At 37.8% G+C, this 23,356-nt stretch overlaps 1 protein-coding gene across 1 annotated transcript; it reads right to left on the reverse strand.

Annotated features, from left to right (window-relative positions):
- Positions 1–3,718: 3,718 nt before the first annotated feature.
- On the reverse strand, positions 3,719–5,346 carry LOC142344312 (uncharacterized protein F54H12.2-like). The gene is made up of 2 exons (XM_075395900.1): positions 4,362–5,346; positions 3,719–3,966 (listed from the first exon to the last, which is right to left on the reverse strand). The coding sequence occupies exons 1-2, from the start codon at positions 5,344–5,346 to the stop codon at positions 3,719–3,721; spliced, it is 1,233 nt and encodes a 410-aa protein (XP_075252015.1).
- Between the last annotated feature and the right edge of the window lie 18,010 nt (positions 5,347–23,356).

A 23,356-nucleotide genomic window follows, 5' to 3' on the forward strand; every position in this document is an offset into this window, starting at 1 on the left:
TGCGATTGCGTTTCCCCTCACACGTTTTCCCAAATGCGCTGTTCACCATTAGTTTATAGAAGTTCTCCTCGAACTTGTTCTTGGCTTGCTTTCGCTTCTGAGTGTTCAAATTTACATATGGCGCTAGCCATTTCGACTGGTTAAAAGCGAGTGATCGATGTAGTTTTTCAACTTTCAACCCCAACTGTACGTAGAGCTTCAATGTTTGATAGTGAAAAATGTAGTTCTTTTTGGGGAACAAGGTCTGGATCAATTTGTTACTCGAAGGCGGCGCATTCATCTGCATATCATTCAAAAGCTCCTCCTGATAGTCACCCAACCAGCATGCGTCAACTTTCTGTTTTGTTGGGGCCAAGGGAAAATCTGAATGAAGATCATGAAGTTCATCTGGGTACAACAAATCCACTTCTAATACGTAGCCAATATCGCTATCGTCAGGTGTCTCCAACACGCTTTGGATGAACGCTTTTTGAATTTCAGGATCCCAGTTTCCGTCAGTGTACTCAAAATTGTTCAATGGCAATGGAAACTTTTCCTTTATGCCCCCCATACAAATTGTTTGCATCAATCATCACTATGAAGGTTGAGGGTGCTTTGGGGTTGAAATTTGGTAGATATTTGTTGTTCGCAACCGCCAGCCGCTTGTTGTAAATCGAGCTTACGTCACCACGGATCAATCCTTCTACCATATCCAATTGTTTTCTCTCTTTTAGGAGTCTCAAAGGCGCTTTAGATAACTTTAACATAGCATCACCAGAGAGATTGGAAGCGGTATAGTACTGACAGCAATCCAGTCCGTATGTTTCGTAACACACCTTGCGGAAGCAGAGCATAACTGCAGCTAGAAAAAACACATCAGTTTTGAGATACAAACTATAGTAAACTTCAATTGTTTCACATTGAAACTTCTCGAAAACTTCCAGCGCCTGTTTGTACTCGTCTTCAGTAACGCTCACTTGATACTGTTGGAGAATATTCATCCACTTTTCTCGTGGTGGGAGTGCGGTCTCTTTCAGTTTAGTGAAATTATCAATGTAACAATAGGGGAAAAATCCGTTCCGTTTCAACATTTGCACTGAACTTTCTGGCCAATCCTTAAAGTGATGTTCTAGCAAAGTGAACTGATCAGAGGGTAAGTTTTGTGCTAGAGAATCTAATGACGAGGCCATGAAACGAAATGAGTCTAGTAGCCTGATATACTCATACACCGGTTTGATCACTCCATTCTTGTCCTGACGGTTGTAGACTAGAACCCCAATTTCCAGAGCTATATATTTCTCATCTGTATTTGGAACAATTGATACAGTATTTCGCATGCTGCTACCCTGGAGAGCGAGAATTACATGGTGAAGATCGTAGTTTGAGAGATTGTGTGCAAATAGCGGAGTATAGTTGAGAAACCTCCTGTTGATGTTACAAGTGTAATGCGCCCATCCGAGGAATTCTCCAGTGAAGTGACAATGATCTAGAACTGTCGGGTTATTGAAACTGTGTTCCAATGGTTCTTCAAATATCCAACAATTGGCGGCATCTTGTTTCGCGATGAGAGGCTGGCCAGAGAAATATTTGTGTTGCTGTTTAACACTGTAAACTCGTTTTGCTATGATTTCCAAAGACTGAACAAATTGTTCCATGACCTTCGGTCCTGACAAACATTCAAAAGGAAACGGTTCAGTTTGGTTCTGAGCAACAAACAACATTGCATAGCTGCACGGTTTATGTATTTCTATTGTTCTTGTCTCTGATTTGGTTGGGTTGTTTTGACATCCTGAGATAGGTTCAATTATTGACTCCAAGTCAAAAAAGCCAACAATTGGAGCAAACCAACGGGACTCAAACTTTTTGTATACAAACGTTGTGGTTTTTGGCATACGCACGATTGCTGGTTTGTTCTTCCAGCAAAGTTGTAAATGTTTTTCATATCGTTCTTTTGAGGTGCAAACATGAAAACAGTTTCTACAAATATGATTATCTGTTCTAACTACTCGTTCCTTGACTTTATGAATAATAGATCGCAAGTTTCTGATTAAAACGTAGTGATGCATTTGACCGTCGCTAAGAAGAAGAAAGTCCATGTTGAATTCACAGTTTTGTTTTTTGGAAACTCGGAATGGTATCAGTCCGTTTTCAGCGTAGCTAAAATATTCAACCTATTTTTTTGTTTTGTTTTTTATCTTTTTTTCCCTCATTTGCCTGTGTGCCATAATCTTATTTTTAGTTTTAAAGTTTTTCGAAAAGAAAGATTTTTAACTTACCGAAAAACGTTGACGCAGACATTGTTCAGCTCTTCAAAGCGAGTCATCTGGTGGAAGCCCATAGGCATGTCAAACACACCATCTGCTTGTTTTGCAAGCGGGTTGTCTGGTCCGTATGTTACTGGGCTGGTTATCCTGCGTGCCGGTGCACCAGGAGGAAGAAGTCGAGGGCCAAACTTAAAATGGTAGGCGGCAGTATAGCAATACAGAAAACAATTCTCGTCTTCTCGGTTTCTGATGTTCAGCAGAGAGCATGTGCGCGCTAGATTGCCTGGAAGCGCCAAATATGACGATGCCCTTATCGAATTAGCTTTTGCTAATCGGATTTCAATATTGACAATTTGGTCGAGAGTCCAACCGCTACCATGGGAAGCAAAATTGTTGAGCGCTAGGAGCATCTGTTCTACCATTGCATGGAAGGTTTTATCTGAAAGACCACCGAAATCCACTCGTTCCCTTTTTGATGCAACATGAATCGAAACTCTATCGGGCTGGCTTGATGATAGATCATCATCGGTTTTCGTGGGTTTGACGAGATCGATAATTGATTTGAACTGAACTTTTTGTGAGTGTTGTTGAACACTAATGTTGATAATGTTTTCAATCTCTCGACGTTTTAGCTGCATAACGTGTAATAGATCAACGTCTCTTGACCCGACGGTAATCTCATAGACTTTCAGTGTATCGCCGAAAGCGCGTTCATTTGGTATGATGCCTGAGTCCTGTAGGTTGTTTACATCTACACTCCAAGCTGGTATACCGTGAAAAGTGTTCATGTGCTCAAGATAATCAGCGTCACGTGGAAAACATTTTTGACAGTATATGCAGTATCGTGGACTGGTCGCCTCATGCTGCACAGTCATGTGTCCTGTTAGCTCATACAGGCTTCTCGTGGTGAATCCACATTCAGTGCACTCGAATGAGTTTGTTTGAGGATAGATCTTATGCACTTCTTTCCGATGTCGACGAACGCTTCTTCTATTTGCCAGTAGTTTATGACAAATTTCGCTCTTGGCTTGCCCCATCCCACAAAAATTGATTGTTGCTGTAAGAGAGTACCGGAAAAAGGAACGATTAATTAAGAAGTTTAGAAGTGACAAAAATGTATCAAGTTTGAATCAACTGAACGCAAAGTGTAAGGCAAAAGGCAATGAGTAATTTTTCAGTCCGGGGGACCCCGCTTTCAACAAGTTGATTAGCCAATCGGATGCAAGCAAGCTGTCTCTTTTTTGTTTTTATCGAGGGGCCATCGCGTTACAGTGACGCAATTCAACCTGGTAGCGTTACTTTTTGTTTACATAGTGCACTCGGGTCCAGACAAGAATTTGTTTACAAGCTATCAATACAAGTCTGAAGAACTTGAAATTGTTTACAAGCCATCAACGTTTTTGTCATAGTTGAACGATTTAGTTTGTTTTTCCAGGGGAGGGGGAATTTAGTTCTTTATGAAGGTGAATTTTTGGTTAGTGAGTCATTGTGTCACGTCTGTCTTCCATGAGGTCCACTATAATGCTATCATTAGTGCTTTGTCGAAATTGGTCTGATATGTGTTTATATGAATAGAGAGGTAATGCCAGTGGGTCGGCAAAGTATGTTATTGGGTAGGCATATCTCTTTGCAAGCACAATCCAATGAGATCCAGGTGAAGGGGCTGGTGAAGCGTTAACAATAGCAAATGAGTTGGTTGGCATGTGCAAGGGGAAATTGTCAGCTGCATAAACACCGTTGAATTTAAACATCAAACGACCGGATTGTAGAATCAATTTGAATATTTTATCTTCATCCATTAGATTATAGGAAGAGCGTTTTTGGAAACGTTTCTCGAAGAATCGATATAAACTGTTGAACATTTCTCCCCCATAAATAAAATTTCAATGTTGCGGGGCAACGCTGCACCGAACTTGAGTTCCACAGATAATGAAGAGTTTGTCAACTCGGGATGAATAAAATCATGCGTGGCTTCTTGAGTGCTGGTGAGATCAAACACCATATTGTAATGGTTAGGAAAATCAGATAGAGATATCCCGTGACCATTTTCTACATAAGCTAGTGCAGCCATTGAGTTGTAGTATAGTCGTTTATTATCAGTTGTTGACATTGGTGTACCAGCTGTGGCGAACCCATTTCGGTAAATTATTATCTCATTCAAATCAAACTTCTGGTATGAAAATGGATTGAGCGTGTTAGTACCGATGAACGCATCGCTGCGGCACATGGCGACTATTAGTCTACGAATAGGTTCTTTTGTGAAAATATCCTCCTGCTTCCAGCTCTGTTGCCCCGCTGTTGCTAGAAAAGCTTTCGAAATAACTTCATTATAGCGGTACATTACAGGTGTCTTGAGAAGTGTTTTCTCGATTGCACCAAGCACGATATCGGAGACTGTCATTTTTCGCACGAACAAATTTGCTTCATCAATTTTGATTTTATAGTGTTTAGCCCCGTCTTCGCTCACAATCGCAAAGTCATCCTGTGATCGTCGGAAAGAAATTCGCAACGTTACTCCACTCGTTAGATGCTTATCGCATGAAAAGAAATCGGTAGCTATTTTTCCATACAGTATGAGTTGAGCAGATCTTCTCACAGTTTCTTGTCGAGCTGTGATTGTAGCGGCTGGGACGCCTGTTGGGTCTGCTTCATAATCATATCCTTGACATTTCAGCCAGGTTTTTTTCGCATCCGATCCATGAGAAAATTCTGTTTCAATGAAACTTTTGTGTGCGTAGTGCCCATTGGCGCAAGAAATTTTGATGCCGTTTGCTGACACTATGCAATCGGCGAAAAGGGAATGTAAGACATTATTGTCTAGATGTGGCGTGTCACTGTTGTTGGCATCTCCCGTAGTGAAGCGTAAATCGTTTCCATTATTTCGAACAACTCGAAATTTGATTTCCAGATAAATTTTCTGTAGGTCGATGAAGTTATTTCTGTCACCGACTATTTCAAATTCTAACGAAGATCCAGTGGGCGAGTACAAAGGTCCTGTTTTTTGCTCGAACGATTGATCAAATGTTACAAGAAGGGGAGGTTTCTCGAACAAGTCCAATGAGCTATGTGTTGCCTCTGTGGGAATAACAATGTTAGTACGCATTTTTTACTTTTGAGAAGAAATCTGATCGACTTCTTTTTGGCTTCGTTTTTCGCGAAATGATCTTTTTCTTTGATGGAGACTGCTTTTTGTATGCTTTGTTCTTCGACCTCCTTCGATAGATTGCTTTTCGTCCGCGTTGAAGTGCTCCTCCGATTTGTTTTCTCGCTGTTTTTGCGACTGTACTTTTCAGAGCTTGCTTCGCTGATTTCTTTTTTGTTGCAAATTCTAATAACTCTGGTGCACCTTGCACTAGCAATTCTCTTCCAATTGTTTTTGCAGCTGGCCAAATAAGTTTTCGGGCTAGGGGTAATGCAACACGACTAATGCCAGCAGCTAATGCGCCGAATCCACTTCCTCTTTGTCTATAATGTCCTGAGAAATGGGGCATTGAATTGGATGCTTGATTATTATAATTGGCTTCCATCAGTTAGCTTGTTCTCTGGAATTTGAGACTTATAACAACTTTACCAATTCCAGTGAAAGGGATCAATTTCCCAGTTTCACTTCTCAGCTCAACTTTGATGCTCTGGATATTGTTTGAAAGTAAACGCTAGTAGTCCAAGTTTGTATATGTTTTATGGTGAATAGGTGCTACTGTGTTGAGGCTACCGTTTCTCAGACGTCTCTCCGATTCAATGATTTTGAGAATGGGTGCACGTGAGTCACCCACATGTTGATACTCAATAATATCAAGGTACACAAAAATAAGCTGCGACCCACATGTTATATCAACAGGGAAAATACCAAAAAGTCTGTTAGGAGTGTTCGGAGCCCCATTTTCGAAGTTTGTCTTGTAACCAATGTGAACAAAACCACTGTGTGCAGGGTCCGGGGTCCCCTTGAAACCAAGAATGCTGGGAATTTCATCGTCTTGAAATGACAATCCTTCATTTTCCCCAAATGTTAACACGAGCTTTTGCGTTATCATGTCAAACTTTCGATCGAACTGTTTTGGTTTTGCAATGCGAACAATCTCCGAAACTAGATCTTCCCAGCTGTTGTAAATACCAGTCCGAATTTTTCTGAGTTGTCCTGATCGATTAATCGACTCATTTGGATTGGTCGTTGAATTCTTGTAAACAACTATTTCTCCAGAGTTTACGTTGTTGATGTTTGATGGAAAAGATAGAGATGTCAATGCTACTTGCCATTCTCCCTGTAAATGTATCGGTTGTGATAATTGGTTCCGAAATGATGCCATAGTATTTACATCAAAAACGTCCATTGATGCATTTGATAACAAGTCAATTGTAAACTCATTGCTGTTGGAAATCATTGCTCCTCTTCAGTGTTTAACGCATCAACTTGTACTAATTCCGGTTCGTAAAACTTCCCAAGGATTTTAACGTTGTTTACGTCAATCAGATTGTAGGTAGGTGGACTTGTTGTAGCCAATCGTAGTACTAAGAAAACTTCGCCTGTATAATTCTGAGTATAACCTTTTCTGAAGGTATCGTCAGGTTTCGCTATTCGTACCAGGTCCCCCTCTTCGAATCGTGGTTTATATTTATTGTTGTCCAAAGCAATCGAAATTAAAAATGGTTCATGTTTTTTGAATACTTTATTTGGGGCTAACTTTGTAACGTGGTTAACACGACTGTTAATGATATTTACGAAATTCGGAAGCTCCTTTATATAGTTCCAAGTCCATTTTTCTTCCAAGTATCTGTATATAATGTTTTTAAGTGATCGAATATTTCATTCCGCAAACGCAGATTTGGTTTCGTTTTCGGTTGTATACAAATGAATCTTTTTGTTTTCACAGAATGTTTTGAACTCGCCCTTGAATTCGGTGCCTTTGTCTGTCCACACTTTCTCTGGTTGTTTCGTCTTTATCATTTGTTTGAAGGCTTCAACGCAATCCTTTGAATACATCGTTCTGAGAGGTTGAACACGTAAATAGCGTGATAAAACGTCAACTGCAATCAATAGGTATTTGACCCCATTGTTGTGCTTGGCTATTTTGTCCATATAGGCTACATCCATGGACCAGATTTCGTTTATTCTGTAAGCAACTACCTTCAATCGTGGAAAACTTTTCCGGAATTGACGATATTTAGTGTATGAGTTCTTGGATTGAAGGAATTTTTCAAATTTTTTGTGGGAAAAGCCGCTTTCCTCTTTTATGTTAGCAACACTTCCAAATGCTGCTTTTCGTTTCGTGTAAACTTTATTTAGTTTTTTGATTTCCGCTGAATGGAGTTTTCCAGCCTGTTGGTGTTTTAATTTCTTCTTCTGCGTCTGCGAAGCCTTCCTCATCAAAGCTAGCAGTCTCTGTTTTTTCTGCTCTCTCGATAGCAGGTTTCTGTTCACTGGCTGCTCCATCTGGAAACTGACGCAGTTTTTGCTCTTTCGGAATTTTTATGAACTCCTTTGCGTAAGTATTACAAGTGAGATGTGGTGCAAGATTCAAATAATTCAACACTTGATAATCGTCAGGCAAAAGTTTTGATGATGTTTGTTGTAATGCGTAGAGGAAAGTTGATGCTGGAATGTCGTTGTTCCTTCCATTAATCAGGATTTTACCTTTAAAGTCCAGTGAAATGTTGCGTGATCTGTTTATTCTCTTCAAAATTATTTTTGCTTTTCCAAATTTGTCTTTATCGAGAAAATCTATATCATCGATCACACTCTGACTGGTTTCATCAAACTCTTTCCGTTTAGTGTTGTCTGGGATACTTTGTTGCTTTTCTTCTTCATCGGAAACCATGACGTCATCTTTCTGTTGCTCTGTGTTCTGCTGTATGACCGCTTCAGGTGGCTCTTGTTTTGAAGTTCTCTGTAGAAGCGATAGTTGTTTCGACTTGTTTTTTGTTAATGGATTGTTTAATATTTGCGAAACTTGAGGTTGTTCAGTTGTAAACATGTTGCGAGGAATGAGCACAAATTCCTCAGTTGGCATTTTTCTGTAGATACTCTAGACAAGGTCTGGCAATTAGTTGAATCAGAGAATGCCCTCTCGTTGTCTGGAATAATTTACTTCTTTCTAGAGCACTAAAATATTTTTCAGAAAGTTGTCGTAGTTGAGGTTCAAATTGTTGTAGTTCTTTCTTGTTGATTGGGACAACACCAGAGAGCACGTTCATTACACAATCGCTTAGGAACCAAATGAATTCAATATCTTGGGCTAGAAAAATTCTTTTGCTTTTCGATTTGGGGTTGCTGTTAACGCACCAACGCTTCAGCATAAGCAAATGTCTCTTTTTCATTCGTAATTGGTGTAATAACAGCTTCCTCCGAAGGAATATAGAATACTGATGGTTCGGGACCAATGAGTTGAGAAGAAAATCGTAAGCCTTGACTTGTTTTAGGATCCAGGTCAATGATTAAATGTCCATAGGGTTGAGCTGTTGCTAATTTGTATGCATCCTTGAGTAATTGGAGACAGTTTAACTGTTTCCCGAGGTATTCTATTTGTTGAATGTCACGCAATGATTTGAATAAAACTATATGAGTTGTGTTTAGATCAATTGTCCGCGACCATTTTCTGTGTCTTCCTGACGTTGCTATCTTCACAAACTCTTTGTCGTTAAAGATTTCCTCGCATGAGTCATCATAAACGAGCAGACAGTCCGAAAGCTGTTTCGTTATATCCAATCCGGAATACTTGATGAACTCAATGTGCGGTATTTTTTGTTGCATAGCTGTAAATATGTCCTGGAACTCTTTGTAGAAGTAATAAATTTTGGGAAATGCTGGGTAGAAGGACCTACCTTGCAGCATGCTGAATATGAGGTCAGTTTTCCCAGAACCACTTGGGCCTACAACCGCCATGAAGATCCTATCGTTTGTGAGAATGACTTTATTCATAATTTAGGATTTGGTAAGATATAACCAACTAGACTCGAAAGCAGTGCAATCCAAATTGATTTCTCTTCGCAACTCTCCGATATCAAGAATAGCATGGCAAAACAGAGACTAATCATGAGCACGATAGTACTCACTTGAACGAAAAATATAATCTCTGATCGAGGGACTACGGTATTGGAACAGCAACGCCATGGAGGTCTCTCTCGGTTTCCATCATCAAAAACCAAGTTTGTAATACCCCCATCAATTTCGTCTCTCGTAACTCGGGTACTCATTGAAACAGTTTTATCGATTTTTACTTAACGTCTGTTTTCTGGAACTGTAATTTGAAAAATGATCTTGCTAGACAAATTTCCAAACTCATGTTCTGATTTTGTCTTCATATATTGTCCCATCGCGCCCAAGGGCTTTTCTGAAGAAATTTATTGGCGAAATGTAGAGATTTAGAGGGGGTCGTTTTTTTTACCGTGCGTGACCCCCCCGTGTTGTGCTACTAGTCATTTACTTATACTACTGACAAAAGACTCCAATCAATTGATGCCTCCGAAAACCCTTGATGCCCCCTTTGTGCCCTTGCAGCGTGTTGCCAATGTTATTGCAACTTTCAAGATGATTCAAAAACCGCCAAAATTGCAACAAAAACTTGACTCTTTTGTCCAACAACGTGAAACTTAGGCGTGCTCTTTTAACAAATGATTAGACTAGAGATATGTTTTAAAACAGACCCCATAGACGCACCAGCTCTGCTTCATAGACCTGCCATATTCTAACGCATAAAACAAACCGCGTTCTGACCTTCTGCCATGACGAACAAGAAAAATTCTCCTTGGCGAGCTGGAGTGTGCATCTAGGTCGATGGACAGTCCAGTGTTTAATCTGAGGGCAGAGACGAGAAAACGATATGATCATAAGTTGAAAAAAGCCTAATAAAAGGCAGATCTTAGCAGCATTGTTGGGTCATAATTCGCACCAGAGTCTAGTCTGATCACAGGTCACAGTCCTCGACATTGTCTGCAAATAAATCTCATGGAACAATATACAGCTAAAAAATACAGCTTAAAAAATCTGTCAAAACTGTCTTCATATCAATTTCAGAAATCACTTCTCAAAATTAAAATGTTACACTATTACATATGGTTTCTATCCCTTCCAAGCATGAGGTTAGCAGCCCAAGATAAATATAGGCTAAGAGGACGTGGATCGTTAAAAAGAGAGCCGGACCGAAATGATCGAAAGTTGCTGTTTCCCAACGCATAAATATTTTAACCACTCCTGGCCAGATTGAAAAAACTCCTACCCGGGCGACTGACCAGACCGAGGAAACCTATGCCAGATCCTTTGCAGACATGGTACAACATAACTTATGTCAGAAGTTTGTTCAGACCGAATATGGTCTAAGCCAGACCATTGACGGGATCAAACAGACCCTAGTTCAAACGTCCAGACCGAATGCCACTCTTGACCAGGGCAAACAATCACTGAGAGAAACCTAAGCCACACCATATGCGAGGTAGACTAAACGGACCCTGAACCAGGCCCACATAAAAATGTAGAAAATTCAGTTTTGTATTAAGGCCAAAATAAAAACTTTGACCAAATATTTTTACCAAAAAATCGGTCAAAATAATTAAAGAAAAGAACAGTCAAATTTCCCGAAACCATTTTGTTGAGCTTAAACTTTTGAACTGTGTTGGCGGCTTCAACAGCTGGGCTGTGTCATAAAAAAACGCTCACTTCAGATAACATTTCACTTTTTAAAACGGTACTAGCTCTTTTCAGCGCTCGACTTCATAGTTTCGATCAGCCCACGTATTCTATATCGACTCCACAAATTATTTTTTTTAAAAAAAAAACAATGTTTTCGACAGGAAAAAATTCCATGTGTCCGCCAGACAATTCTTTTCGACACATACACACACACATACACACACACACACACACACACACACACACGCACACACACACACACACAAAACACACACACACACAAACACACACACACAAACACACAAACAAACAAACAAACAAACAAACAAACAAACAAACAAACACACACACACACACACGCACGCACACCACTCACACACACACACACACAAACACGCCGGACACACCAACAAACAACTCACACTCACACCACACCTATACACAGACACACACAGACATAAATACAAACACAAACACACACACACACAAACAAACAAAAACACAAACACACAAACAAACAAACACACACACACAAACGAACAAACACACACACAAACAAACAAACACGCACACACACACGCACACAAAAACACGCGCACGCACCCTCACACACTCATATATGTGTGCTAAGAAGGCCTGGTTACAACAATAGTTTTCTCATGACTGTGTTCGTTTCATCAATGTCTCTGAGTTAATATCCGGCCTGACACACTCTATTGCTCCGTGTGAAAGAAAAAATACTGAATGAACTGGAAAAGACAAAAAACCCAAACTGAAAACAAAGTTAGAATCGTTAAGCAATGCAGTCACCAAAGCACATAACACATTTATAAAAAAAAACATTTGATGCGCCACTTTTCCAGTGTGAAAGAAAAAATAATGAATGAACTGGAAAAGACAAAAATACCCAAACTGAAAACAAAGTTAGAATCGTTAAGCAATGCAGTCACCAAAGCACATAACGCATTTATAAAAAACATTTTATACGCCAATAAGCATCAATTTACTTCGCGACACTCCTTGCTTCTTTGAAACGTATATTGGAATCGCATTCTAGGAAACGAGAGTAAAAGCATGTCGTATACTCCTTAGGAATTATGTGCTACCATCAGTTATCATCAAGCTCATTTGTTTTGACGATAAGAACAGGGATTTACAAGTCACGCAATGTTTTAGAGAAAATCAGTTATCCGACAGTCATACGAATCGGCTTTTCAATATTGACGGATACAGTTAACCCTTAACATGTACTCATCAACAGAAAAGGAGTCGTTTCTCTTTTATCTCAAAGATAAGACTAGTGAACACAAAAATATAAAATAAGAAGACCAAAAGGGGACCAATAAGAAGTCTTGGGAGCTGTTTCTGTCTTTGTAACGGCTGTTTATATAAAACCTGAAGCTCCTGTAAGCCGTTCCCTGATTGCTCTCGACAACCATATAAGCGATATCGACTTACAGCCGAATGATATCAATTTTTTTTGCTGTGAATTTAACATTGATAACAACAGAGAAACTAGCGGAAAAACACATCACCAAAATAGTTTAAACTGTTTTGTTCTGCACTGCTTGAACTCAAATTATCCAAGGAGATAAGGTCAGTTAGGTCAATTATTGATTTCGACAACTGTAAAAAAAACGTCAGAGAAGGCCTCTTGGGGACAAAAATTGATGACCATTATACTCAAGCGGTACCAAAAAATTGCAGTCGGAACTCTGGAAGATAAAAAAAGAGTCTAACATCAAAACTGCCAATTACTGGAAAACGGCAATTTAAAAACCAAACTCAATTTCTTAATTCTTACAAAGCTGCAAAAGTCGAAAAAAAATACTAGAGTAGGGTATTCAACCGTCTTTTGAAAACATTAGCCTGACCATCCAAGAAACATTGGAAAAAAATTTTAATATTTTTCCGAAGAAAGATAGAACGGCAAAATCAAAGTCTGTGCCTCAGAAAAAATATGAAATTGCAAGTTCACTAGAAAATTTGAATAATGACTGCTATTGCGCTTCAAAAAGCGGCAGAGAAAAAATTGAACAAATTGAAGCGATTATATTTTCGATTACTAATTGCTGCAGGAAGAAAGTGAAACAATAAATCTTTATTTAGAAAATTTAATTGCTTAATTGTGACAAAAACTTGATCAGAACCAAAACTGAAAGCTGAAAGCAGAGCAGTGTTTACAATTCAACCATTGTTCACATCTGTGGAAGAAAAATTGAACAACAAGGTAATGGCAATCTGAATCCTGACAAATTTCCGCCAGTTCGCTGCTGAATGCAACTAGGTTATGTTAGTAACGTTGAGGCTAAAAAAGTTGTTGTGTCATTGATTACAAAAAACACAACTAACTATTCTCAAATAAGAGTTTTGAGTAATTCTGATTTTAGTTGTTGGAATTATAGACACATGACATTCCACATGAACGAAGCAGTGATAGCTAGATAATTCCCGGACAGCTTGAAGAGAACAGTTGTTCTCCCAAATTTTAAATGTGACAATTTTTGCAGTTAAAAATCATAGACCTTTTTCTTTATTACCTGCAATATCAAATTGATCAAAGTTATTACCCGAAATTTTAAAAAGATCAGTTACATCAGATTGATCATTTTTGGCAACAGTAAAAATCTGCTGCTCAAAAATCAGTTTGATTTTTGATCAAAATAAGGCTCAAGGGAAACCTCGAAAAAGTTTTAGCGGTCTATCAGATACAAATTGAACAATCCAGTAGCCTAAACGCTAGCAATGTTTCCGGAATTAAAAAAGCCTCTGATGCTGTAGATCAATCATTTTCTCATAGAAAAAAACATAATGGAGTTCCGTATACCTGTGAAAAAGTTGTTGAAAAACCATCTAACAAATAGAGAACAAACAAAACGTTGATAATTGGATGTTGATTCTTAATTTTAAGAATCGATGTACCTCAAGGCTCAATCTCGGGACCTTTGCAGTTCATCTTGTATGAAAATCATCTTCCGGACGTGACATCGAACCTAATATTGATTTTTCACGCCCATGAAACAGCATTGATACATAGTAAGTCAGATGTTAGTCAACATTTCTAAGCACTGGACCAAACCAACATTTATTTGAACAAAAATAAGTTAAGTTTGAGCGTTGAGAATCTGTTTTCTGTCAATGCTCTAAAATAGATTGCAAAAACGCTATCAAATCAAAGTGGACATTGATCAATTGAACAACAAAATTTTTCAAAGGAAAGCGTAAAATTGATTCCTTTCAGGACATCAGAATTGCCCCAAAAGTTTATAACGAAAGAGAGTTACATTTATATGCCCTTTTAAAATTAATTAAAGAATTAATGAGGGACATAAATGATTGCAGTAAAAACTATTGATTCTCTGAAAACTTATGACTTTAATATAATCACAGAGAATTGGTGCAAAACGCAAAGAATTGAGCAAACACAGAGACGTTTTACATTAAAGATCATTAAACAGTGAGATATTTTTAACTAGACTAAGAAGATATTTGGCCACAATATTTTTATCTGGACATCATTTCGCTAGCAAAGAGACAGCACTTTCAAATTTTATTGAAAAGATTTTTTGCAAAGTTTCCATGAAAAATTCTTAATAGGTAGTTCATATTTTTCAAAAGGTTTCTGCTGAGGTTATTTTCAAGTTGTTCCAAAACTAATGAAATGACTGAAGCATTTTGTTTCATGAGGCATTTTTTGGTTCTTGAGGCACCACACGATCTGAAAATCCTGAAAATCTCGTGGTTCAAAATATAAAAGTGTATACGAGAAGTGTAGATAACATTAATAGTTTTTTGTTTATCTTATCCGAAAAATTAATTTTTCTTTTTTATTGAATAAGAAACTGCAATCATGACAGTTTTGTGTCTGCAGAGAGAAAGACGAATAACCATAGAAAATAATCTAGGCGGTAGGAAAAACCAGTAATGTTAACTGCTTACGATCAAAATTGTATTCTGATATCTTTCTCTGATGCCAGTCATAAAGTTGAAAACAAATTCGATGAAAAATCAAATAAGATTCCATAGAATTTGATCTTAGAGGGATGCACTTTGTTGTTAGTACTCTTAATCGTTAATTGTTTCGGAAATACGACAAAAAGGTTAAATCAAGGCAAATTGTCTGCCGTCAAAACTTTTCATATGTCACCTTTTGTGTCTTTAATTTTGCTGGAAAAGCAGAAAACAAACTGAGGACAATATTAGCATAAACATTCTCTACGTCAGTGAATTGCTGTGATGTTCTGGAAGAAATCAAAACATATAGATCTTTAAAAAATTAATTTGGAAAAAACTAGACTTCCTCTTGTAAAAAATTTAAAAAAAAGGGGTCAAAAGTAGAAAAATGTATTCGAGAATTTGGAAACTTGTAGGATTTTCAATACCTTTGTATAATTTTTATCTTTTCTCAAATATACAACCAAAGATTTATGTCAATTGAATAGCAAAATCAATTGCATAAAGCCAATAATTACAGATAATCCGAGAGCCAATATATTTAATAATCAAAATACTAAGTGCTTTAAATTCTCTGATCTTCTCACAAAACAAGGCCTAATAATCTCAAAATTCACAAATTTCTCCTCAATGATCAGAAACTGCATGTTACGAGCTCTAACTGATAGAAAAAAGCCCACCATCAGGAAATTAAAGCCCCATTATAGTATGAGTGGTATACATATCTGCCATGTTACTGTAGGGGGGATCCGGACCCCCCTGCAAGAACTCTCAACACCGAAAAACTGATTTTCTCTTAGTGAAAGCAAGTTTTTTGGTTAAGTTTCGCCAGCCTGAGAGAAGTTCTTGGGTTAAGTTGACTGGCGAAACTTAACCAAAAAACTTGCTTTCACTAAGAGAAAATCAGTTTTTCGGTGGTGAGAGTTCTTGTAGGGGGGGTGTCCGGACCCCCCGCCCTCCAGTAACATGGCAGACACCGGCTGCTCCAATTTGTATTTCAGAAGAAAGAATGCGTAGTACTGAGTGCTTAGACTATGGTTATAGCCTGTTGTAGTAACTTTAATTTTTTTATCTTTGAGACCATGAGAGGCATACTTGAAGAAATTGAAAAATTTTCGAAATTTTTTGAAAATTTTTTTGAGTCCAAAAATTGTCTGAAATGGATTTTGCGCTATGAAAGAGCACTCAACAGTGGTTTTTTGTTGACTTCACTTTTTTCACCTAAGTAGTATAGGGGTCGAAACATGGAAATTTCGAATTTTGAAATGGATTTTGCGCTATGAAAGAGCACTCAAAACTCATTTTTTGTTGAAAATTTTCTCAGATAAGGTCTACTATAACAATTTCCTCGAAAAAACTACTTTGTTAGCAAAATTTTATTCTCTTGAAACTCTGAAACTTTCCTTCTGAGATGTCATAATTCAAAATACAAAACAAAATACCAATTCAATCAGCGTCAGAGTTTCTAGAATCAAGACTTTTGCTTTCATTGAATAGTTTTCTGTTCAAATTAGCAGTTTTCTTTCTTTGTTTGCTAAAGTAGTATCACTGTCACTGCTGCTGGTAGAGTTATCCAGGCTTTCTTTGGCTTCGTTGAGAATGATGGGGTTATTGATTTCATGATTAGAGTCGTCAGAATGATCAGACAGGTTTGAAAGGTCGACAGCATCATTTAACTCCTCATTCGAATATGATGGCTGATAAAAGCCGGCATCAGGTGTTTCCCAGCCCAATGCCTCCCAAACTTCGGGAAGTTCGAACACATTATACGGTTCGTGCGATTCTGTATCCCAATCGGTTTCAACGCACATTTTCTTCGTAATGTACTCATCCCTCAACGAATAGTGTCCAAATGGTAGCGTAGTTTTTCGATTCGAGCTGATATATCTTTTGTCATCATATGCGCTCAGTGCAATTTTGTTGACATAAACAGTTTGTAATTGGTGTTTGTCGGTGTTGAACTTAATGTTTTCTACTCTTACTAGATCACCGGTTTCTAATGTCTTTTTAAACATCTCATCTTTCAATTTGGCTTGAGCGAATTTTTTGGTTCCTTTTGCGGTCATTTTTGTTTGCCCGTTAGCAACGAGAATAGAGTACAATTTTGGTTTAAGGGCACAAAACTCCTGTATTGGTGTTCCCGCAAGTTCATCTTTGAACTTTAAGACAACTCTTTTGTTTGATCTATCGTAGAGTTTGTGATCTGGTGGAAAATTTGAGAGGTCGAAATGATTTTAGAGATCCCAATTTTTTTCCAAGTTGTCAAAAAATTTTTTGCTTTTAAGCTTGTAAATGAAAGAGTCTGTATCTGAATACAACAGCATACAATCGGTTTGTTTTTTCATTACATTGTAATGGAACTCTAGCATGAAGAGCTTTGAAAGCTCTAAAATGCTAGCACCAACAATTGTTGGTTTGTTCCACAGGATAGACTGCTTTTTCTTAGTAATCAGAGTCAAGTTTTCGTCTATAATTTTGATTAATGAAACTTTGCCTTCAGATGTTGCTTTCAGAATTTCCTCTTCTGTTGTGGCAAATGAAACTGTCACTCGGTTTCGCAGACTTTCACAAAATTTTCTAAAGGTCTGAATTTTACAGCTTGATGAAACTTTGTGATTTTGATGCCGTTGTTAACGTAGAATTTCAGGTTACGATAGTGAGCCACATAGTTCTTCTTGGGATGGAAGGTCTGTCTCAGTTTTTTGGTTTTTGACACAGTCAATTTAAGGGTGTTTTTTAGAGAAGTTTGAAAGTCACTCAATTCTAGAGGATCAATTGATTCCTTGTCTTGTACGAGTGGATAGTCTGCATTTTTATCATGTAGTTCGTCAGGGTACTCCAAATCGACTTCAACCAGGAAACCAATATCCCCCTCATCTTCGGTTTGTAATATTGTGTCTAATGAAATGTCTTCAACGAGCTCAAAATCCTTGAGTGGCAATGGGTATTGGAGCATGATGCCACCGTAAAGATTATTCGCATCAATGTAGATTATTGATTAAACATCTTTTGACTCATCAAATTCTGGTAACATGGTGTTGTTGGCAACCTCATGTCTTGAGCTAAAGACGGAGGACAACCCTCCACGCATCATCCTTTCCGTCAACTCAAGTATTTGTTGATCAGTCAGTAACTCAAGTTCTGGTTCACAAACGTTTGAGCAGGCACTTCCTGAAAGGTTTGAGGCCGTATAGAATTGCGAACAGTCCAATCCATATGTGTTATAACACAGGGACCGTAGCTCCTCAAACCAGCATGCTAACTGGAGAACATCTCCTGTAAGGTAAATTTGGAGGAACTGTTTAAGGTTTTCACAGTTAAACACTTTGAACACAATTTTCAACTGAATGAGTTCCTTATTTGTGACGTCGATTTGGCTGTCTTTTCAATTTGGCTTGAGCGAATTTTTTGGTTCCTTTTGCGGTCATTTTTGTTTGCCCGTTAGCAACGAGAATAGAGTACAATTTTGGTTTAAGGGCACAAAACTCCTGTATTGGTGTTCCCGCAAGTTCATCTTTGAACTTTAAGACAACTCTTTTGTTTGATCTATCGTAGAGTTTGTGATCTGGTGGAAAATTTGAGAGGTCAAAATGATTTTAGAGATCCAAATTTTTTTCCAAGTCGTCAAAAAATTTTTTGCTTTTAAGCTTGTAAATGAAAGAGTCTGTATCTGAATACAACAGCATACAATCGGTTTGTTTTTTCATTACATTGTAATGGAACTCTAGCATGAAGAGCTTTGAAAGCTCTAAAGTGCTAGCACCAACAATTGTTGGTTTGTTCCACAGGATAGACTGCTTTTTCTTAGTAATCAGAGTCAAGTTTTCGTCTATAATTTTGATTAATGAAACTTTGCCTTCAGATGTTGCTTTCAGAATTGCCTCTTCTGTTGTGGCAAATGAAACTGTCACTCGGTTTCGCAGACTTTCACAAAATTTTCTAAAGGTCTGAATTTTACAGCTTGATGAAACTTTGTAATTTTGATGCCGTTGTTAACGTAGAATTTCAGGTTACGATAGTGAGCCACATAGTTCTTCTTGGGATGGAAGGTCTGTCTCAGTTTTTTGGTTTTTGACACAGTCAATTTAAGGGTGTTTTTTAGAGAAGTTTGAAAGTCACTCAATTCTAGAGGATCAATTGATTCCTTGTCTTGTACGAGTGGATAGTCTGCATTTTTATCATGTAGTTCGTCAGGGTACTCCAAATCGACTTCAACCAGGAAACCAATATCCCCCTCATCTTCGGTTTGTAATATTGTGTCTAATGAAATGTCTTCAACGAGCTCAAAATCCTTGAGTGGCAATGGGTATTGGAGCATGATGCCACCGTAAAGATTATTCGCATCAATGTAGATTATTGATTAAACATCTTTTGACTCATCAAATTCTGGTAACATGGTGTTGTTGGCAACCTCATGTCTTGAGCTAAAGACGGAGGACAACCCTCCACGCATCATCCTTTCCGTCAACTCAAGTATTTGTTGATCAGTCAGTAACTCAAGTTCTGGTTCACAAACGTTTGAGCAGGCACTTCCTGAAAGGTTTGAGGCCGTATAGAATTGCGAACAGTCCAATCCATATGTGTTATAACACAGGGACCATAGCTCCTCAAACCAGCATGCTAACTGGAGAACATCTCCTGTAAGGTAAATTTGGAGGAACTGTTTAAGGTTTTCACAGTTAAACACTTTGAACACAATTTTCAACTGAATGAGTTCCTCATTTGTGACGTCGGTTTGGTTGTCTTTTAAACTGTTCTTCCAGTTTTTTAGACATGGAAGAGAAAGTTCATTTAGCTTACTGAATGAGTCTACATATGAGTAAGGAAAGTTTCCTTTCTTCTTCAACAGTTTTAGCTGCTCGTCTGTATAGCCCTGATAGAAGTGGTCTAGGAGAGAAAATTTGTTGTCGGGTAAACTTTGTACTAGTTTGTCTAAGCTACAAGGCATGAACTTGAAGCTATCGATAAAACGAAGGTACTCGTACACTGCAAGTTCATCACGCTTGCGTTTTGGCGTTTCGATAAAAACGCCGAAATTGAGTGCAATAAACTTCTCATCATTGGTTGGTATGACTTCAATTTTTGTCGACTGTGAATCTAAAAGTAGGGACTTCACAATATGATGTAAATCATAATTCATCATATTGTGGCGATCACTGGAGTGTAATTTAGCGTTCTTCGATTTAGTTTACATGCACTGTGCGCATACCCAATGAATTGTCCGTTGTAGTGACAGTGGTCTAATACCTTTTCGTTATCATTGTTGAAATCAACATTACAAATCCAACACTTTGACCAGGTGTCTCTTGGAGGTGCTGTGCCGAGAAAACACGGGAATTTCCGCTTTTGCTGATAGAAATATTTTGCAAGTTTCTCTATTTTTGTAACAAAGCGTTCCATACAATCAGTTCCAGTGTATATATCAAAATGCAGGGGCTCAGAGTTATCACGTTCAACAACAATCATGCAATAACTGCAAGGAAGATGTTGTTCGAATGTAGAAGTGCTTGAAATAGTTGGGTCGTTTTTTGCCGTTGCAACGGGCACAAACAGAGATTCCAGATCCAGGTACACAACAAAAGTGAAAACCACCTTGCCGCATGGTTCTCAAACTTTACATTGTTTTTGTCGAGTGTGAGCATTGTTATTTGTACTGACTCGTTTTCCAGACATACTTTTTGATGGGAAGTGAGTAGCCCTACTGATGAACATACATGAAAACAATTGCGACACAGCTCGCTCCTATCACGGTGCTCCCTTCGTCTGACTTTGGCAACAAGTTTCTTTAAATTGATAATGAGAACTTTGTGGTAGGTCTTTTCGTTTTGTAGGAGCAACAAGTCCGGAACAAAGGGAAATGGTTTTCTTTTCGACAATCTCAGGGGCAGTAGCTGTTTCTTGTTATACCTGAAGCAGAACTTTTTTACAATTTCGGGGGGGGGGATATCAAACAAAAAAAATAATATTAGATAACGGAGTTTTTCATAAAACTCAAGTTTGTTTTTACTTCGAAAGGCTTTTTATAGTAGACAACAGTGCAAATTAAATATCTCGTTACCTGAAAACATTAATTTGCACTTCATTGAGATCTTCGAACTTTGATATGTCATGAAGACTCATTGGCATTTCAAAGTTTCTTTCGGCATCTTGGCTGATGGCTTCTCTCTATTGTATGTAAGAACAAATGTCCTAGGTCTGACGCACGGAGCTGGCGGTTCCAGTTTTTCTTTTTTGTAAACTAGGTGGTATCCAGCTCTGTATCAATATAGAAAGCAGTTGTTGTCGCTTCCATTGTGTATGTTCAGCAAATTCGAATCCCTTCTCAACGGATGTCCCTCATGAAACGGTATGAAACTGCTTCCCCGGACAGGCACATATTTGGCCAGCTTCAGGGTAACTTCGTCTATTGAGAGTAGCTGCTAACCACTTCCGTAGCTTGAAAACGAAACAAGTTTTGAAACAATGTTGTCGAAAAGGTCTTCAAAAATTTCATCCGAAATCCCTGAATGATATACGATTCGTGTATTCGTATTGAAAAACACGCTCAGTTTTTCTTGATCATCATCCAAAGGTTTCTGAAGCGTCATTTCTACTACAAGTTGAACCTTTTGTGGAAACTTGTGCGTGTGTTTTTGGACTGTTTTCGAAATTTCCTCCCGGTTGCTGAACAGATATTCCATAATGTATAAATCCCCCTGGGCCGGCTCAAATTCGTAGTAGTTTACGCCATCGCTAATTGAACTGACTGTTGGTCTAGACGTATCAACTTCATGGGTCTCCAAGTCCAAAATGGGCAGACCATGCTCATTGTTTATGTGCTCTGCATATTCGAGTTTTGATTGAAAACCTACGCGACAAGTATAGCAGACTTTTAAAATGGGCTGTTGACGTGGAAAATGAGAATGCTTACGCAGTGTAGGAAGACTTCTAACGTTCTCGGAACACTGAAAACAGCTGAAAGTCTGTATATCTGGAAATATTTTATGTATATTCTTCATATGCTTGTTAAGGGACCTTCTGTTGGAGAGCTGAGCAGAACAGTTTGGACACTGAACTGGCATACTGTACAGAAGTAAGGAACACAGTTTTAAAGCTTTGAATGGTGTTGAAACTTTTGAATAATAGGGTAAAAAATGTAGAAAATAATGATTGATAACGTCAAGAATTATTTTGAGATATTTCTAAGTTGTGAGAGTTTTTAAAAAGCTTCGGAAAAATTAATTTATAGTAAAAGTATGAAAAACTTTTAAATTTTTTTGCGACCAAATAGAGGTACGTATTCTTTGCTTTATGTTTACCAATTTATTAAAACTTTTTCACCCAAAAGTTGACGAACAGATAAAGCTGAATTTTCTGCAATCAAGTCAAGAAATGAAGTTTTGATTGCGTGGCACTACACGGGTTTCGATTAATTCTTGAGCAGACCTTCAGTTTACAGCTTTAAGTAGTACAATGTTTTCTAACCATGAGGGGGCGCAATTAAATATAATTCTTATCATGACATTTCATAATATACAAATTTCAACTATGTCTGAGACCTTTGTGAAAAACATAGGCAAAATATGGCAGAAACAATAAATAGGCTTATCAGTTCTTCCTAAATATTGCATGTACTCCCATAATAAATTTCTTTGAATTCTGGAATTTGAGTTGTAATTTGAGTTTATTGCAGAAATATATATAAGAATAGTAGGAAAATTTTATCGGCCAAAATATGCTTAGTTATTGTTAAACGTGTTGTAATGAATAATAAAACAAAGTGAGAGAGTTTTCATTCAAATTGAGTGCAAACCTAACACTAAGTTCCCCCTTCACAGATAACGAAAATTCTTTCCCTTCAATGTTTGCTTGGTAATAACACTAGTCTTTTCATTAATCAGTAAACTTGATCGAAATTAGAATTTTACCCATTGGTTGTTGTAGAGCAGGGAGTGTCATATCAAAGGAAAACAGTTCATGAAATTGAACTCTAACCTAACCCCTGAACGTTTCAGATAACAAAAACTGTTTTATTTCCCTAATTTTGGGCTGTGTAATAAGCACAATCTTTTCGTTAAACTGTAAACTTGACTAAATTTGGAAACGTACTGAACGGTTACTGTAGAGCAGTGAGTGTCATATCAAATGAAAACGTTTCATGAAACTGAACTCCATCTAAATCCTGAATGCTTCAGATAACAAAAACTGTTAAATTTTCCAACTTTTGGGCTGTGTACTAAACACAACCTTTTCATTAAACAGTAAAGTTGATTATATTTAGAAACGTACTGAACGTTTACTGTAGATCAGGGGAGGGTCAAATCAAAGAAATGCCTTCTGCTCAGCAAATATATGCATATTAAACGCAGTATTTTGAACAAATATGAGATTTTCATTGTTTTTTGTTGATCACCGCAAGAACAGCGAGAAATTAATGAAAAAGTTTGAATCAAAAATTAATTATGAAAAAATTTTTTCAATGGAGCCTAAAAAGTATTAAATTGTAATTCCAGATCACTTACCTATGGATTCAGGTAGAAAAAACAAAAATCGTATGTCA

Source organism: Convolutriloba macropyga, chromosome 8, assembly GCF_964194025.1.
Source record: "Convolutriloba macropyga chromosome 8, txConMacr16.3, whole genome shotgun sequence".
Lineage (NCBI taxonomy): Eukaryota > Metazoa > Xenacoelomorpha > Acoela > Convolutidae > Convolutriloba > Convolutriloba macropyga.

Coding starts and splice junctions, on each gene's coding strand:
- LOC142344312 (XM_075395900.1), bottom strand. CDS start 5,346: ATGCGTACTAACATTGTTATTCCCACAGAGGCAACACATAGCTCATTG. Junction 3,967..4,361: donor AAATGGGTTCGCCACAGCTG/GTACACCAATGT, acceptor GTGTTTATGCAG/CTGACAATTTCCCCTTGCAC.